Below are 19710 nucleotides of genomic sequence, written 5' to 3'. Positions count from 1 at the left end.
ATAAGTGTCAGACACATTTCCCACTAACTGTAATCAATTGATGAGTCATGATTATTATACAGTTGAATTAATTGCTGTATGCTCATTTAATCGGAATATGGTAATATCCTGACAAGTTTTAGGTCTTAGTTTTTGTGAAAGGAAGTGAGTGCAATATTTCTGAATTTCTTATATATGTGACATACAAGATGATCATACATTTTCTTCAGATAGCATGTATCAGTTCCCCTAATTACCAACCACAAGACATGATTTTGGAAAGATAGAATTCAAATTACATTGATGGTTTTTCAAGTTTGAGGTGGATGATTTCATGTTTGGGTTGCTTGATGTCTGGTTTGAAGGTTGCATCTGGTTTGGGATATTTGATATCAGGTTTGAGGGTTGATGTCAGAGTTTGGGAGGTTGATGTCAGGCTAGGGTTGGTTTATATAAGGCTAGGGGTGGTTGATGTCATGTTTGAGGGTTGATGTCAGGTGACTGATATTTGATGTCAGGTTTTCGGTGGTTGATGTCAAATTTGAGATGGTTGATGTCAAATTTGAGATTGATGGTATCAGGTTTGAGGTATTTGATGTCTGATTAGAAGCATTGATGCCATTTTCGGGGTTGATTTTTGGTTTGATGGTTGATGTCAGGTTTTTATTACGCCTGTCAAAAGACGGGACATATTATATATTTCATCACGTTGGCGGGCGGACGTGCTTGGTGTCCACTCAATATCTTCATTAATTTTCAGCATATATAATTCAAACTTCATAAGAAGGTTCATTACCATAATAGCTCAAACAGGTACGATGGTACCACCAATATCCGACGGTCACTTCTGGAGTTAGGGTCTTTTACTCACTTTCCGAAACAGTGTCTGTTACTCACTTTCCGAAACGGTGTCTGCTCGATATCTGTCTGAAGAGCGGTTGAAGAGCTGTTGAGGTGGTAGGTTCAAGGTGTTTAATATTTGTTTTGAGGTGGTTGAAGATTGGTTGAGGTAGTAGGTTTGAGGTGGTTTAAGATTAATTTGAGGTGGTAGGTTTGAGGTGGTAGGTTCGAGGTGTTTGATATTTATTTTGAGGTAGTTGATCAGTTGAGGTGGTAGAATTGAGGTGTTTGATATTTGTTTTGAGGTGGTTGAAGATCGGTTGAGGTGGTAGGTTCGAGGTGTTTGATATTTGTTTTGAGGTGGTTGAAGATTGGTTGAGGTAGTAGGTTTGAGGTGGTTTAAGATTAATTTGAGGTGGTAGGTTTGAGGTGGTAGGTTCGAGGTGTTTGATATTTATTTTGAGGTAGTTGATCAGTTGAGGTGGTAGAATTGAGGTGTTTGATATTTGTTTTGAGGTGGTTGAAGATCGGTTGAGGTGGTAGGTTCGAGGTGTTTGATATTTATTTTGAGGTAGTTGATCAGTTGAGGTGGTAGAATTGAGGTGTTTGATATTTGTTTTGAGGTGGTTGAAGATCGGTTGAGGTGGTAGGTTTGAGGTGTTTGATATTTGTTTTGAGGTGGTTTAAGATCGGTTGAGGTGGTAGGTTTGAGGTGATTGATATTTGTTTTGAGGTGGTTGAAGATCGGTTGAGGTGGTAGGTTTGAGGTGATTGATATTTATTTTGAGGTGGTTTAAGATCGGTTGAGGTGGTAGGTTTGAGCAGGGCTCAGGCTAACCACCCGGCCACTCGTCCTGACCGGGTGAAAATTGAAAAGGACGAGTGGAATTCACAACCACACTCGTCCCGGTGCCGAGTCAATATAACTGAAAAATACACTAGATCTGTCGCCTAAATATTGTGATGAATAATCAATGGAACACTTTTTACCAAGTAACTTATGCACAGCATCGAAAGTAAACAACGTAAAACATGCCATTTTCATGCTTGTCATAAAAATCACCTGAGCGCTTGAATCAAAGCATCCTGAACGATGTACTGCGGGACCCGACTGCAGCAATCGCAGCAGGAACTAGACTACATAATGTTCCGAAACTAATCGAAACGAAAGATGGAAGGGAAACTTTACCCCTTTTTCACAAAATGTACAGTGTTGACACGATATATTTGATGAATGGAAATCAAACATATGTTGCTAGTTATGATGTGTAGTAATTGTATTTACGAAAAAAACATTAATGGACATTGAACAACATCCTCTTAACAGGTCAACAGATCAGTAAATATTTATTGAAATTTTTCATAATCTCAGGTGTACAGTAAAATTTCAGGAGTGCGGAGTGGATTTTTCATGACACTAGGCACAGTGCCTAGTGGTTTAAAAAGTTTAGCCTGAGCCCTGTTGAGGTGTTTGATATTTATTTTGAGGTAGTTGAAGATCGGTTGAGGTGGTAGGTTTGAGGTGATTGATATTTGTTTTGAGGTGGTAGAAGATCGGTTGAGGTGGTAGGTTTGAGGTGATGGATATTTATTTTGGGGTGGTTGAAGATCGGTTGAGGTGGTAGAATTGAGGGGTTTGATATTTGTTTTGAGGTGGTTTAAGATCTATTTATTTTGAGGTGGTTTAAGATCGGTTGAGGTGGTAGGTTTGAGGTAATTGATATTTATTTTGAGGTGGTTGAAGATTGGTTGAGGTAGTAGGTTTGAGGTGGTTGAAGATCAGTTTGAGGTGGTAGGTTTGAGGTGGTAGAATTGAGGTATTTGATATTTGTTTTGAGGTAGTTGAAGATCGGTTGAGGTGGTAGGTTTGAGGTGATTGATATTTATTTTGAGGTGGTTGAAGATTGGTTGAGGTGGTAGGTTTGAGGTGGTTGAAGATCAGTTTGAGGTGGTAGGTTTGAGGTGGTAGAATTGAGGTATTTGATATTTGTTTTGAGGTAGTTGAAGATCGGTTGAGGTGGTAGGTTTGAGGTGATGGATATTTATTTTGGGGTGGTTGAAGATCGGTTGAGGTGGTAGAATTGAGGGGTTTGATATTTGTTTTGAGGTGGTTTAAGATCTGTTGTCTTGAGATGGTAGGTTTGAGGTGATTGATATTTGTTTTGAGGTGGTTGAAGATCGGTTGAGGTGGTAGAATTGAGGTGTTTGATATTTGTTTTGAGGTGGTTTAAGATCTGTTGTCTTGAGATGGTAGGTTTGAGGTGATTGATATTTGTTTTGAGGTGGTTGAAGATTGGTTGAGGTGGTAGGTTTGAGGTGGTAGGTTTGAGGTGTTTGATATTTGTTTTGAGGTGGTTGAAGATCGGTTGAGGTGGTAGAATTGAGGTGTTTGATATTTGTTTTGAGGTGGTTGATGGCTTTTTGATGTCTGTTGAGTTTACTACGCTCCCATCCCAGTTGTTTGAGTTGATTGACCTACTTTCCCTTGTCCTCATATGGAGGTCACTAGGGTGTTGTTATCTGTGCACGTTACAGGGAAGTGTAGTATTGTAGGGATACAGGAATGCCATTCATGGGGAGGATCTGGCCCAGACAGGAATTTATCAAGAGGAAAGGTTTGATGGAAAGATAGAACTGGTCTTCCAGACTCATCTCATCTCCAACTCTGTCAACTCAAGATTAATTAACTGGGCCTGTATTCATGAAACGTACGCTCTCATGTGCAAGCATGGATTTTGTGCTCAAACCAACTTTCTAGTAACTTACTTAAATAATTTTTAACTATCAAAAAGCCGAATGTAAACATTGAAAACAGTTTATATTTGGCTTAAACTATCTCAAGATTAATTTCCAAATCATTGTCAAAATATTGTTTCATCATTAATTTATAAACGGAACAAGAAATTAGGCTTGAGCACAATATTCATGCTTGAGCATGAGAACAGTTTCATGAATACAGGCCCTGATATTTTTAGTAAAAAAAAGCAATGTTAATGCAATTTGGATAGAGTTATTAAACAATTTCTTTGTTTGGTCCAGTTCTGCCTTTACCCTGCGCCTCTGTTTTAACCCCCAGACATGAATCAAGGTGAGGGCCTTTTTAGGGCAGGTGACTCCAACGCTTACAGCTGCTCTTCAAGTATGTCTGGGAATGGAGACACATTGGGGACAAATCAAATTAGGGTTGACACACATCAGAATGGCAGTACTATTATTATTAATAATAAATTTATGTAAATCTGAAATATGTGATTTTTGTCAGATTACTAAATCTGAAGATAAAATCAAAGTCCTGTGATTCATTAAATGGTCAATCTACATGTACACCAAAAGAAAATATATTTCTGCTGTGTTTTTTTCTTTAAAATTTATATATATGGTGTCAATGGTTTGTTCCGACCAGTAGATTTGAACAGTAATCAATCACATTGACAAGCTCAAGTTATTTTAAAGGTTTTTTTTAAGTCTGAGGTGGCAGATGTAATAATTTACATGTACAGCTATACAAAAAATTTCAAGAAAATGTTTCGAAATTTCCGACAGCCTAATAAATAATTCTCCCAGAAGAATTAAATTTAAATTCAGATGATGATTTCATTATTTATACAAGCACACAATTATTCAACGGTTCTGGAAATTGTCCTCAAGACGTATTGATTTGAGGAGGTGTTCATTCTGAACTCGCAACTGTGGGCTTTCTGTCAACTGAGATATAAGGAAACGAGATGTTGTCATTGTATACAGCACATGAATAATGTATATATACATTATTGTTGTCCTGAAGCCAGCCTGTTTCAATTGAAAACTCATTGTCAGAAGAAATTATACCAGAAATAATGTATTTAACATTATTTTAAAGCATCACTTGAATATATGGGGTAGACGTATATGTTGTTTATCCTGTTTTGTACTTGTTAATTTGTTGAGGTCTGGGGGGGCTACTTCGTGTTGTGACGTATTTCTGACGCAGGAGAATGGATGTGATGACATTTTCTTGTTGACAAGTGTTTTTTTCTTGCTTACACCTTCTGTATACATGGGGGGCTAACAACAGGGTTTCCAGAATGAAATGAAAAAATTATATGAGAATTTACTCAATTTTTAACCCAGTGATGAAAGGATTCACCACAGGATTTTCAAAATAAATCAAGGATATAACTGTTGAACCTCATTATCTATCCACCAGTTTATCCACTTGTCCCACTAGTACACATACAGCAGTATAATCTTGGAGTTACCTCCCTTGTTTTTAATCAGAAAAGATGTACCAGACTGAGTGAATGTTATCCTGTACACTTTTTGAAATATAGTTATACAATCCATATCCTAATTATTTACTATGATATACGACGTTACGTGCAAATACACATATACGCGTGCGTGACATATAGATACAATGTAGGTAAAACTTCAAATTTTGGAAAAAAAATCTTTTTAACAATACAAAGACATCATCTCTGATTGTAAAAATGTTGGTTTGAAATTAACGAAAATTCCATTAAGGAAGACATAAAAACTACCTACACGGAACAAACTTTGTATATTGTTGTTGAAGGGACCTGGAAAACATAGTTTTTTAGCCAAAGGGGATATGATTGATTTTAGTTTAATATTTAGTTTAGTTATATTAATCCACTGAAATTTTGGTACCATAGATCCATCATTACTGAGTACTGTAGAACAGTAAAGTTACAGGGACAATTAGTTTGAGTCTCTTAACCCTTTCACCACTGTAGACCATAATAGAGACATCCAGATCAATGAATGGTAGAGTCTACTAAAGTTACATAGGGGTGAAAGGGTTAAGTACAATACTTTGGTATTATACTATGGTCTCGGTGGAGTATACTGATATACAGATTTTGTATATGAACTAGTAAATATACCTAAGTGCCTGTTGGCTGTAAGCTTAATTCCAGGTCTGGGATTAGTGTCTGCAGACTGTAACATGCATTATTGTATGTGGCCTTTGTACACAATACCTTTCCCACCACTGGTAAACCTGACCGGAGGTCCCTGACCTACTGACATGTATACACTATACACCACACAGAAGTAATTGTGTCAAGTACAGCCTCCTCGTCTGTCTGGTCTATACAGCAGGCTAATTAAGATGGACTGAGCTGCTATAGCTGATCATGATACCACCCCTGTGTAGAGATTCTTTATTTCAATGGCAACTGATTGTTTCCAATTTTCTCTCATTACAGTGTAATATATATAGCTGTAGTATTAGCATTTGAATGCTTGTTAACACATAAAATATATACTCCTTTAAATTAAAAATGAAGTATCAAAATTTTTGTTATTGCAATATCTGTCTGATTATTGATTAAAAACTTCAATTTGTGATAATTCAAAAAATCTTCTGGCGTCTCGAGCATTGCTAGGAAAAAGAAAACAGGAAGTTAATTGCCTTTGGGCCGATGAAAGAACTAAAATAAATATGTGATTAATCATTGAATAAAAATTATCACTGTTAGTTCTGCTGGGAATATTTTAAAATAAAAATGAAGTTAGAAATAGAACAGAAAGCCAATTGCAATTGAACTAAAAAACAAATTAAAATATATATGTGATTTAACTCATTCACCCCTGAAACTTCAAAATGAACTATTCCAACCTTTGAATTTGAAGAGTTCAAATGTGTCTTCAGGGGTGAATGATCATGAGTTAATTATAGTTATCACTGTTAGCTTCCTGTACCTTTAGGGATGAGGGTAAGGTTAACACACCCACACATATATGATTGCCCCTTTACAATATAAGATTGATGGCCAGGTCTCGGCCTAAAGTGTGTATCACACTCTATATAACCCCAGGAATTTGTCAACTTATGTGTACAACTGAGGTACATGGGTACCGTGAAATTAGATGTATATTTGGCCTGCCAATAATAACGCTGATGAATGATTAAAGTTCCCTTTTAGGAAGCTTTAGGGCATTAGCATTTCCCCTGGTGATGGTAGCTGGAGACCTTTAAAAAACAGCAGGTGGTTCTGGTACAAGCTATAAGATAGTAGGCTAGCAATTTTTTTTCTTTTCTTAAAATTTTAGCTTACATGGTGCAAACTTCACAAACAAATGATGACTTGTAATTATGATGTAATTGAAAGCCTGTCAAAATGCTGTTTTAATAACATAATCTAGCTTTTAAAAGCTTGCTGTCAACAACTGATGACACCACCTCATGAACATAAGAACTATAATGCACTAGCTTCAATTAAGCCTGCCATGAAGGTCTTTAAATTTGTGGTATACCTATCAATGAATTACTTATATTATGGTACCTCATAAAATTTGTACAATGCAGTGTATTATAATCAAATCATTTCAAGGTATTAACAAAATCCAATAGATTCAGGAAACTCAAGAATCATTTCCGGAGACCACTTTTTGATTGGTTGTTAAAAAAATCAAAGAACATTTTTGATTGTTGTCAGGACTGGCAGTTTGACGATGGTAACCCTCCTCCCATGATGGTTATGGACGAGTGGTTCAACCTGCTCAAGACCCGCTTCAAGGAGGAGCCAGGCTGTTGTGTGGCAGTACACTGTGTGGCAGGACTGGGCAGGTGAGCGGCACATCTTGGTGGCTGTGGGATCAAACACGATCACCAAACAAACATGTCTGATGATGACATTAAATCATGTTAGCTCATTCATCCCTGAAGTTTCATAATGAACTATTCCAACCTTTGAATTGGGAGAGTTCAAATGTGTCTTCAGGGGTGAATGAGTTAAATACAGAACCCTGTGTTTCTAAACAATTTCTTGAAGTTGGTAAGTATATGAATTGTAAAAAGGTTATGCATCACAACCAGTAAGTGTTTATGTGTGACATTTTGGTGACTAGTATGGTATTTTCCCCTGTCGCCTTCACCAGACAAATGACCAGTGAAGCGTAAGAACACCAACTAAGGTGTGCTCTGTGTTGTGTACAGTGCCCAGTGTTCAGACCTTTCTGTTGTGTACAGTGCCCTGTGTTGTGTTCAGAACCCAGTGTTCAGACCTCTCTGTTGTGTACAGTGCCCTGTGTTGTGTTCAGAACCCAATGTTTTGTACATGCAGTTCATTGTGTTGTGTACTGAACATTTTGTGTACAATGCCATGTGTTGTGTACATTCCCCTGTGTTGTTTGGTATATTCAGATATATATAACCATGCAACGACCTGTGTTGTCCTTGGAGATGTTACCTGGCTGTGGACCATTTGTAGGGCCAATCAGTGCTGTGTTACACACATGGGACTTGTGGCTATGTGAATCAGTGATATCGCTTGTCCTCCGGAGGGTCAAATGTTCTTTGGCTTCTCATATAAATATATAATCCTTAAGCTTCATACTGGGGCTTTGAAGTCAGTGCTGTTTAGTGTCAATAAAATCACTTAGACATGGATAACTCGTAAAGAAAAAGTGTCACTGGAGGGCCATGTCCTGATTTTTAAATGTGAAACCATTGTGTGTAAAAAATACACTCAGTTTCTTTAAAGGGAATGTTTTAATATGTTTAAAGGTTTGCCCCCCTCCCCCTCCCCCTCCCGAGTTGATGTTGATCCTGAACTTACTATTTTCGCAATTTAGTACTAAATGTGTATATGTGTGTATATACATTTATACAGCATAAGTAAGTGACTGGCCTAAAGGAGTTCTTTTCTATAGGGGGAATGTCATTTCACAAGATTCTAGTCAAATGACTTTTCTAAATTATATCAAAATTAACACTCGGACAAACAAAAAAACATCCTGAAAACTTAAACTTGGATGACCTTGTATATCTTATCATAGTTGCTATTGTGTTGTATTTAGTATATGTTATACTTCTGTAGCCTAGCCCTGTATTTTAAAATTGTTGGCAAGGATTGATGAAACAGTATGAGTTGTTTGATGGCATGCAAGGTGCTGTCGGGAAACTGGAAAATGGGCTAAAATTGTATAAGGCATGTAGGTGAGTATTGATCAGTGGTGGTAACAGGCTACCAGTTCAGTCTCATAATGAAGCTCATACACAAACTCTGCTATACGCGGAGTCATAATTACATGGCAGGGTTAATTGGCAGAGAAAACATATAAAACCATGGCAACATATATCAGGACTACAAGCGACAGCCTGTCAGGTGATTTGCTAGCTCATCAGGAGGAATGTTCAGACACTTTGAAATTGTCACTGTCCAAATATAAAGTGAGCAAAGAATTCTTGATGGCAAGGAATTACAATAAAATTACTTTTGGATTTTGGGAACCACATAGTTATATTAGTAGCTGTAGAGTATGAAGTGGTTATTAGCTCACCTGGACCTTCACCCATTTTCAAGGTCACAGTGGCCAATATATGTTTAAATCTTTAAATGACTTGTTCTGTGTAACAAAAAGGTCCAGGGTAATGATATTTTGACAGAAGCATGCTGGGTTGGAAGACTGTAAACTCTGTTCAACTTAATGTCCTTGTTCAACATTCAAGGTCATAGGCGTCATATGTTAAATCTATTAATAGGTTCTTATGAATCAAATACTGATATTCTGCCTGTAGCTGTATTTTAGTCCACTCTTAAGATTACAAGTGTGAGATTATTACCAGGTGAGCGATTCAGGCCCATTGGGCCTCTTGTTATTTTGTGTATTTATTTTCCCAATTTCCCCCATTTTGCTACACTATATGTGTCCCTCAAGTAGGATGCGTTATATATATATGCCTGTGTGATCAGATCACAGATTTTTCCTGCCCAAGGTCAACTCTCATGTATTGTTCTCTCGTGACCAGGAAGTAATTAAAAAGTTACAGGACATGACATCTAATGTCATCACAATGTACACTATGTTATTATTTTGTGAATTATTTTCCCCAGTTTCAACCTTTTACAGCAAAACATTTTTCAATTCTTTTCAGGACCCCCTTTACATTGATCAGGAAAATATTAGTAAAGAATATGTCTTGCTTGAGAAGTGTGGACTACAGTTATTCATGTTTAATGTGTCTTATAACACAGGAAACACATAAACATTGACCTCACACTGACCAGTCACTGACCACATAATGATAAAGTACAATTATTCATGTTGTATGTGTTGTTTAAGACGGGAAACGTATAACACTGACCGCCAAACACACACTGACCACACACTGATCACACACTGACCACATAATGACTAATCAGCCACGGACTGACCAAAAATGTACACTGCCCAATCTCAAACTGACCTCACATAGGGATTCTTTCAATTGTTGTTCATAATGAGTTGTAATTATATCTAGAACGGAATTTTCATCAGATTGTATCTAGAAAAGATCCTGCAGTATTTAATCTGGGTAAGAGAATGAGATTAAAACTGGAGATGTAATAATAAAGAAATATATAGTGATGATTTAATTTTATTGTAACCGTTTAGTTTCTGTTTAAAAAAGTTTGCTGAATTTAATTCACAGAGCTCCTGTATTGGTGGCATTAGCCTTGATTGAGTGTGGAATGAAATATGAAGATGCAGTGGAACTGATTCGCAGGTACTATAAATGAGTTCTAAGCAATGCATGCTGGGGCAAGGGAGGTAACTTTAACAAAAATATTTTCCCACCTTAAATTGATGATTTCTCTACTCAGAAATGCTGTATCTTTATAACCTTTATAAAAATATTTTGGAACTTTCTTTGCTAATTTATTAAGAATTGAAAGCAGACAAGTTTTTTTGATCAAGCAAACCTATAAGTTCATCTATGTTTTTATAAATAATTAAGGTTGTTTTCTTTTGCAGCAAACGACGTGGTGCCATCAACGCCAAACAGCTTTCCTTCCTTGCAGACTACCGGCCAAAGTCTCGCCTAAAGTTACGCGGCAATGGACACAAGCAGTGTTGTATAATGTAGACCCGATAGCTCATCTTCATGTTATAAATTAGGTTTCACCCCTTGTGGTCATACAGAAATGCTGTGACAACAAATGTAAAACTAGCTGTGATTGATGGGGACATATAAAGGACATGATTAACTGGATTGGAAGGAGATTAGAGCAGTAGGAGTGCTGATGTTGGAATGTGATATCTTGGCTGGATGGAATTCAGATAAGACGGTCAGGGCTGAAGAATATCTGTGATCTGAATGGTTACTTCAGAAATCACTGTGATCTGAATAAGTACTGCAGAAATCTCTGTGATCTGATTGGTTACTTCAGAAAATGATAACAATATTGAATAAAGCAATCAACTTTGATAAACTAAGTTGGTTTGGGAATTGTACATACTTCATTGTAAAAATGTTAACCATCTGGTTCTTTTTAAAGTAAAGCTGAGGGAAAAGTATTTTATTGCAAAATTCTTTATTATAGATGTTCTGACATCACAGTTTGATATTAGTAAAAGGTTTCCACTGATTTTCAGCAGTATTTCCACTTTTGAAAAACAATTTCCATTATCAGTGGTGAATTAAACTTACCAGAAGTATCAGTACTGAAGGAAAATTCTGAAAATATTGACTGGAATAATATAAATTGCTATGGACTTAAATTTAGCCCATAAATTGGAGCTGCCATAAAACTAATATTTAGTTAGAAAACTTCACCTGTAACACTATAAAGTGCTTCATTTGATAAACTAAAGGGAAACTTCTGGCTGTGTATGTTTTGAGGCAAGGTAAATATCCTTGGACCCGTATGTTTAAAAATTGATCCGTCCTATACCACACAAGGAAACCAATTGATACTGATAAGCTTAATGCCTGTCAGGGTGGGATTTCGAATCTGAAAGAAAAGGCTTGGCCACATTGCTTATAAATAGCTGAAAATGAGTGGGAATCTTGATCTAAATGAAATATGTTCATCGGTTTGTGGTTTGTGGAGGAGGATACAGCGGACCTGATAGGCATTTAAACATATTTTACTGCAACACCTTCTCATATTACTAAATGTGTTCACACCTTTTGTTTATGTTATAGACTGCTCTTGCCATTATACTTAACTAGTCTATTTCATGGGACAGGGTAAACAAATTACCGAAAAATATCATTTCTAAGATTAAAAGCACCTTAGAAAAAATAATCATTTTTAAGATATCAAACTAATACTAGATAATGTTGCCTCACAACTATATATGTATACTATTTAAGGGTTACATATATACATTAGCTGTGACATAACCTGCATCAAGTTTCAAATATATCGCAACCTAAAAAACTTATCTCTATGCTAATGCTTATCTCCCTTTATTGATAATACTCCAGTCATTCTGAATCATAAGGTAATGCAAATTAGAAATAAAGAAAATAAAGAAAATAACACTTTGACACAAATCACAAAAATATCCTTTTAAGGAAGCAGGTACCTTAATGATATTTTGTGATTTTTTTTGTAAACTTTATAAATGAACTCTGTTCAAGTTTTAAAGTATCTTCAATATCTCTAGGGATGATATTAATGTTTTAGGTACATAAACATAAACAAATATTTTAGACACTGTCAATGCCTAAAAAAAAATGGTCTGCTGTATCCTAGAGGAAATCTGGAAAAGTAATTGTTCAGAGGTGTCAGTGTTAATGTACTGAACAATCATGACACATTAATCCTCCTCCTCCTCCTCCTCCTCCTCCTCCTATTTCATTGTTACACATGGGTAGGGTAAGTCACCTGTAATGTGAAGGCCACTTTAAATATGTAGGGGTGAATGAGTTAAAACTTCTAAAAAAAAGATTTATTTTCAATGTTTAAAAGCTATGTAATGGATTGCATTATTAAATTCCTGTATCAGTTTCAAAGATTTTCATTCTAATTTTATTAAATTACTAAAAAAAAACACTGAACGTTGAGCATATTTTGAATGGGAATGGGTTTGCTCAACAAATGTAAAGGAGAGGTGATAAATCCCTACATAGGTTTTTTAAGTCCTGATATATATATAGACATGAGTATTCCTTGTTTTTCATCGTTGTGCTCACGCTGGCATACCAAGGAAACAATATAATGTTGAATAAATCTTGAACTGGTTCTGCAATTATCATTCTTTTTAAGGACACATTTTGACAAAAAGGGCAATGCATTATTGATACAATACAAATTTGATATGTTCATACTTCACATGGGTTTTGTGAAAGAAATCTTGATGTAAATGATCAATCGATTAGGATTTGGTAATTAAGAGTTACTTATTTTTTAAAACTATTTATTGCATGCTTGTGTGATTGTGTTCAGAACGGTGTGTTATTCTGTAGCATCTGGCACATGACACACACTGGTTCAATATTTATATATATTTTCGTCATATGTAATGAAGGAATGATTGAAGATCTACCGATCCTTTAACTAAATTGTCCCATTTACAAGGAAGGGAGATCATAATATATAATTTGCTTACAAGTACAAAAGTTATCATCTGCATAGTCTGCAAGAAAGATAACTTGTTGTGACCTTGGTCAACAAAGGAGATAAACCATTGTTTTCTTCCTCATTAATGGAAATTATAATTGTTGACATTGGTAACAAGATTGATCAACCATTGTGACCTTTATTAGCAAGGGAAATAATCCATTGTTACCTTCATCCACAAGGGAGATGATCCATCTCGACCTTCATCAAGGGAGATAATCCAGTCCAGTTTAATTTGAAATTTTTTACTCATCGATAACATTTATTCCTGGCTAGGTTGGATGCTGCCTAATCATGAAGATTTGGACTAATACCCCTGAGGTTGAAGTCTAGCTCCCATTGGGGTTTGGTTATAGTTTCCATATGGTTCTGATTTTGTTCACTTCAGGTCTGATTCAGCTCCACTACTTTCCTTGTGGCACAACTGAGTTCTCCACTTGTTCCAGCCAATCTAATCTTTGGTAATGACCATGTTCTTGTTTCTTCTTGCCGATTCCTCCCTGGACAAGTTCCTCTTGAGATTTCATTAAGTTTCCCATTCAGTAATATTTAAAAGTCCTTGGAAGTATATCTTATTCCCTTCAGTCTCTAGCCATGCTCCCCTTGGTTTTACTGTGTTTCCCCTTAGGGTTTGAACTAGAATCTATCCTGCATGAACTGAATTCCGGTGCTTCAGCAACATCTTCACAACAAAACCCCTGGAACCAATATTATTAAGAATGTAATCTATTCAAATGATTGAATTTGTCCTTAAAAAACATCAAATTGTAACTGAACAAATGAAATTTGGCATTTTGATGTATAAATTATTTTGAGGATCAAATTATATTAGTTAACCTTCATTGGCTAGAGGCTACGTTTAGGTCAGGGGGCGAAATGTTTACCAATTTCACCTACTACATCTAGTTGGCAATGCCCATGTTACAACTATTTTTTTTATTGTATTCTCATGTTTCATTTTCTTTTTTTTCAATCATCTATCATCAGTAAAATAGTTTTTACCATTTTAGTTTTACAATTAAAACAAGAAATGGGAGAGTTGGGTGAGTTATCTCCCCTACTCAAATAAACATTATCTCCCTTGGTTTCACAATCTCTGTGATATGTTTACTTACTGTAATTGCATGACACAATGGGAGACAACTCCGATTTGTCTCGGAACATGTTCCAATATACTGCCTATAAAAGGAGAATTGAATGGAAGCTCAAACCTCTTTGATTGCAGAGAAAAAAGACAGATCTTGAATAGTTTGAGTTCAATAAAATTGATATGAAATGTCAACTTTCCATTAGCATTTATGTAACGATATGAATCTGAAGTATTGCATTTGTATATATATGCAGATATTGAACTTCGTCAATAAATATAAATTACCTTTCATCTTGTTTTGATTTTGTTCATGTGCAATGCATTTCAGGAAGTTAAATTGCAGTCTGAAACTTCATAAAGCTGTAAGAAATCATAGCTCATTGTCCTTTCAGTAGAAATTTTCATAAATTTATGTCATCAGCCATGGAGTTTTATTGAACAAAGTCTATAGAAAATATTTAAATCGTAAATCAATTATAAATATATAACTACAAATTGATCAGGCCTGAAAATTGATTTTTGATATGACGATGAACAGCTTTCAAGGCTATAGGTGTCTGATATAAAACTTCAAACAACCCTTTTAATACCCATTTCGCCTGCAGTAGAGAATATCGTCTTATCTGAAGGAAGGGCAATTAGGTTTCGTTTAAATAAATGAATAAATATATCAAACTACAGAACAAAGAAAAGAGCAACACCACCAGAGTCTCCCGAGAGGGGGAAAGGATGAGAGGGTCGGATCAAACGGACACGGACAAACACAACGATGATTCAAACAACGTTAAGTGAGAGCCAGTCGAAGCACGATGCCATTGTGGAAAGATATGCAAGAACATCAGAGGACTGAAAATCCATCAGGCAAGAACCAAATGAAGCCATAGGGAGATACTAACGCAGCGCACAGATATCAGCAATGACTCTTGTGAGACGCAGGAGGAAATCGGTCAGTAGTCAAAGAATAGTACAGAGAGCCTCCAAGCTTTGTTGTAGCCAGATGGCAGCATTGGTAACTTGAATGAAGCGAGTGCCCATGGTGTTCAAGCAGTGAGGGACAGGAGATTACACAAAGTGCAATGGCCTTAGACAAACGACGAGATAGCTGACGAAATCTTGATCAGGACCTGGGGGCTATTTTGGAGATCACTCTACAGGGGAATGTGGAGACGTCAATTGTGTGCAGTGTATGCAAAGAACACAGTGTATGCCCAGAACACAACCCAGATCATAGACAACAAAGGAAAACAGGAGGGAACGTAAGATCAAACAACTGGGAAAGGAGCGGAGGGAATTGGGAAAGAGGTTTAAAAAAGCACCAGAGAATGAGAAAGTTGGGATACAGCAGCTCAGACACGACATTAGGGAGACACTTCGTCGTCTAAGGAATGCAAAAAGACTAAGGAAAGGAAGGAGAGAGCAAGGAAGAGAGCAGATTTTGTCAAAGATCCATTCAATTTCTCAAAAACGTTGCTACGAGCAAGAGATCAGGCCGTCTGGAAAGCTCGAAGGAGGAATTGGATGCTCATCTCGAAGGTGTCCATTCAGACAACAGGAGAGCAGAGGCTTTCGAATATTGTCCAAGAATCCTAGCGGTAGATGCCCTAAGTACACCATTGGATACCAAACTTTCTACCCGGAAAGAGATTCAAGACGTGGTGTAGAAGGCAAGATCAGGATCAGCCTCAGGACCATATGGGATAACATACAGAGTTTTCAAGAAATGTCCAAGACTGCTAAGGAGGCTGTGGCAGCTAATCTGTAAAGTATGGAAGAAAGGGACAATACCGGCGTGCTGGAAGAAAGCAGAGGGATTCTTTGCTCCTTAAGAGAAAGACTCCAAGACGGTCGACCAATTTAGGACCATATCACTGCTGAGTGTCGATGGAAAGATCTTCTCGATTCCAAGCTCATGACAGCCTACATGGTGGATAACAGTTACGTTGACATCAAGTCAGAAGGGAGGAAACCACAGGTTTTCAGGATGCGGCATCAGCCAACTGATCAGAGAAGCCAAAAACTAATCAGAGAAGCCAAGCAGAAAAATGGTAACCTGACAGTGGTATGGTTAGATCATGCAAACGCCTACGGATCTGTACCACACAAACTGATTGAGGCAGCCCTGGACCATTATCATTTTCCAGAGCACATCCGGAAAATCATCATGAGCTACTTCGGAGGGATACAGTTGCGGTTTACAGTAGGAGAGAGCACTACGGCGTGACAAGACGTAAACAAAACCCAGCCAATAGAGGCTTCGTGGATGACCTAACGATCACTACCACCACACATGTACAGGCCAGATGGGTCTTGTCCGCGCTGGAGGAGGCGGTTACTTGGGCACGGATGCAGTTCAAATATCGGAAAAAACGTTGCATGATTATGAGGAATGGCAGACTCAGCCGAGAGTTTGTGCTGAAGGTTCAAGAGGAGACGATATCTTCAATCATTGGCAGCCTCATCAAATGCCTAGGGAAATGGTTTGATGACACACTCAGAGACAGCCAAAACCACAAGAACACCCAAAGTCAAGTGCGCGAGTGGATGAAGAAAATCCACAAGTCAGGACTGCCGGGGAATTACAAAGCATGGATATACCAACATGGCATGGTACCAAGGCTCGCATGCTGCTGCTACTGTATGAAATACCAACCTCAACAGTAGAAGGGTTAGATAAGATTGAGAATGGGTACCTGCGGAAGTGGCGAGGGGTCCCACCATGTTTCACATCAGTTGGACTGTACAGCTGTTCGGCAGAACTACAACTACCATTCAAATCGGTCGTTGAAGAGTTCAAAGTAGTGAAATGCAGGCTGGTGATAACTCTGGGGGACTCCAAAGACGCGAAAATCAGCGAGGCAGGGATACAGACCAGAACAGTGAGAAAGTGGTCAGCAAGCACTGCGGTTTGTGAAGCAGAGAGTATGTTCGATTTTGAAGGATATCATCGGGAACACCTGCGTCGGAGGACAAGGAGTTGGCTTCTCTCATTTCGAGAAGTGGGAACGTTCCTGGCTTCCATGTAGATAGCCGGCAGCAACCTAGGAAGAAAGGAAAATGATGTCATGCCTACAAAGATCTTTAAAAAAAGCAATTATCGAAATGACACATGCTTGCGAAGCAATAAATTGTTATAAAAACCCTGAGGCCAGACAAAATACCAAACGACGAATAACATCAGAGGACAGATATAGTCAAAATAAGCGTGCCTGTATTGAAGAGAAAGTGGATATCGATAAATTGAAGATGGATAACAACAGGATGTGTGCGACTTCACTGACACGGCAGCTTGAAGGGAAAAGAAGAGTAGGATCTAGGACGACCAATAACAATTTAGAGAAGAACAGTTGAAAAGCAAAGAGAAAGAATCTGATTGAGATTTTGGGAAGAGGAGAGATCGATGGCGACAAAATAGGATAAAGGACACGAAGAGGAGAGATGAGAAGAGAAATGGTCCGGGATGGACTCTACAGCACCTAGGCTGTTACATTCTACAGAGGTGGCACTATTTAAGAAAAGTGCCGTTGGAAGAACGGTCCCTCCCCAAAACAGAAATTGCAAAAAGAGAAATTAATCTCTATATGACCTGGTATTTTGATTAACCTTAGAGAATATAACATTTTGTAGCATTTCATTCGATTGAAAAAGAGATTGAAATATTATAATGCAGGTGAAATATTATTGTTATGAAGAAGCCGGCCGTAATGCCTTATTTCATTTCAATTTTTCGTCGCTTTGTCCTAATTTTAAAACCAAAGAGCAAGTTCAATATCTCAAACTCTATACCTGAATCCCGATAAATAGGAGTCTCTCAATATGACTTGTAATTGGTTGAAACTTTGGATGATAGTCATCTTTGTAAGGTTATGTTAGGCCAACTGATCACACGTTCATTCAACAGATGAATGGAAAAATGCTTTTATCCTTAAACCATTTAAAGTGTTGAGTTGAAATTATATGCAATATACTGTATCAAAAAAACGTTTCTCGTATTTTCATTTCTGCGTGTTGCTAAACATTGCTGAGTAGGACCAAGGTGGGCTTATGTCGTACCGTGGCGTCAGTCGTCCGTCCGTAAGAATACACATATTCTACCAGTATGGCAGAGAGTCTTGCCCCATACACGTCAAAATCATATATACATTTTCTGGGAATAACGTGATAAATGCAATCGTGGTATAAGAATTGACTCTCGGGTCTAGCCACACCCTTAGGGATTCCTGGGTAATAACATTGGACCAGTTGATATCTTCACCCCATAACCATATATACCCCCATTCTAAACATTTTGAGATCCTCATTCTATTACAATGTATACATTATCGAAAAACAGGAAAATTTCGATACACATTCCCGAGGGACTGGCCCTACCCCTAGGATCTCATTTGCCATACAACTGTCATTGAGCATCTTTTGCCATGATCGCTTAAATATCAATTTGAGCGATATAGGTCCTCTAGGCCTCTGGCTTTTGAAATGCATAACTTTTAGTATGATAGGATTGAAGGAGTTAGTGAAAATTAAATAAGTCAATTATTATAATATCAACATGTGACAAGATATGTGTTATCTATCGCCTGCATAGCTCAGTGGTTAGAGCACTGGTCTTGTAAACCAGGGGTCGTGAGTTCGATCCTCACTGGAGGCTGTGGACGTTTTTACATTTCCCTTGTATCTTAAGGATCCTCCTACCGCTGCCAAAAATGAAACTACACATCCTAGACCTCTGTGTTTCTGGCATGACTAGCTTTGATAATTACTTTTTTTGTAAAGTAACGTTTGCATTGCGGGATTTTTATGAAAACATTATGGACTAATAAACTGATTGCTATATACCATCGCTGAAACCGGTTGATTTACCTGGACAACGTAAGTGTATAGAAAAAGCGTCATGCGAGTAGATTGACCATTCAGTGCAATCAAGTTGAAATGTCGACAAGAAATTTGTATTCGTTTATCAAACATTTACTCTTCAAGTTAATTGTATCCCCCTCTTGCTAGCATTGATAATGTGGTACGAAATATGAATGCATTGATGATAGTTTTAGAAAATATAAAAATAACATTAAATTGAAAAAACCCAGTTATCGAATAATTTAAAAATTAAATCGGATAGACATCCTTTCTGCAGTTTCATAATCACTTTCTAATTATTTTCTGTAGCCATCTTCGTATATCCTCGACTTTTTACTCGAATCATAATAATTTACAGCTATCTGTTAATTCGGCAAATCAAATTGTAAATTATGTTTTTTTACTGATAATTTTACTTATATCAAACTGTCACAAATTACCTGTATCTATCGCCTCCATAGCTCAGTGGTTAGAGCACTGGTCATGCATAACTTTTAGTATGATAGGATTGAATGAGATAGTGAAAATTAAATAACAAGGACACTGCATTACATAATTTAGTAAATAATTTTACTTAAATCAACACGTCACAAATTACCTGTATCTATC

The 19710-nt window shown here is 37.2% G+C and overlaps 1 protein-coding gene, 1 long non-coding RNA gene and 1 other non-coding gene across 8 annotated transcripts in view; all 3 read left to right on the top strand.

Moving 5' to 3' along the window:
* Positions 1-14540, top strand: part of LOC110455797 (protein tyrosine phosphatase type IVA 2-like) — a 53819-nt gene extending 39279 nt beyond the window's left edge. For all 3 annotated transcript variants that reach the window (XM_021506180.1, XM_021506196.1, XM_021506188.1), the window contains 3 exons: positions 7263-7393; positions 10241-10315; positions 10564-14540. In XM_021506180.1, the coding sequence (XP_021361855.1) occupies positions 7263-7393; positions 10241-10315; positions 10564-10675 (318 nt within the window). In that variant the 3' untranslated portion in view covers positions 10676-14540. The remainder of the gene's footprint in view (positions 1-7262; positions 7394-10240; positions 10316-10563) is intronic.
* LOC110455818 lies at positions 1012-3690 on the top strand. Of its 4 annotated transcripts, XR_002463500.1 has the most exons (4): positions 1012-1390; positions 1443-1627; positions 2678-2739; positions 2959-3690. It is a non-coding gene; the product is annotated as an uncharacterized LOC110455818 (long non-coding RNA). The 4 variants fall into 4 exon arrangements; XR_002463499.1 differs by having other exon boundaries at positions 1012-1627; XR_002463502.1 differs by having other exon boundaries at positions 1012-1627; positions 2678-2781; positions 3021-3046.
* Positions 14541-18822: 4282 nt separating the features above from the next.
* Positions 18823-18895, top strand: Trnat-ugu. The gene has a single exon. It is a non-coding gene; the product is annotated as a tRNA-Thr (tRNA).
* Positions 18896-19710: the final 815 nt, after the last annotated feature.

The sequence above is a fragment of the Mizuhopecten yessoensis genome, unplaced genomic scaffold (assembly GCF_002113885.1).
Source record: "Mizuhopecten yessoensis strain PY_sf001 unplaced genomic scaffold, ASM211388v2 scaffold965, whole genome shotgun sequence".
Classification (NCBI taxonomy): Eukaryota; Metazoa; Mollusca; class Bivalvia; order Pectinida; family Pectinidae; genus Mizuhopecten; species Mizuhopecten yessoensis.
Note: the sequence above shows the minus strand (reverse complement) of the source record. Positions and strands in the feature narration are given on the sequence as shown.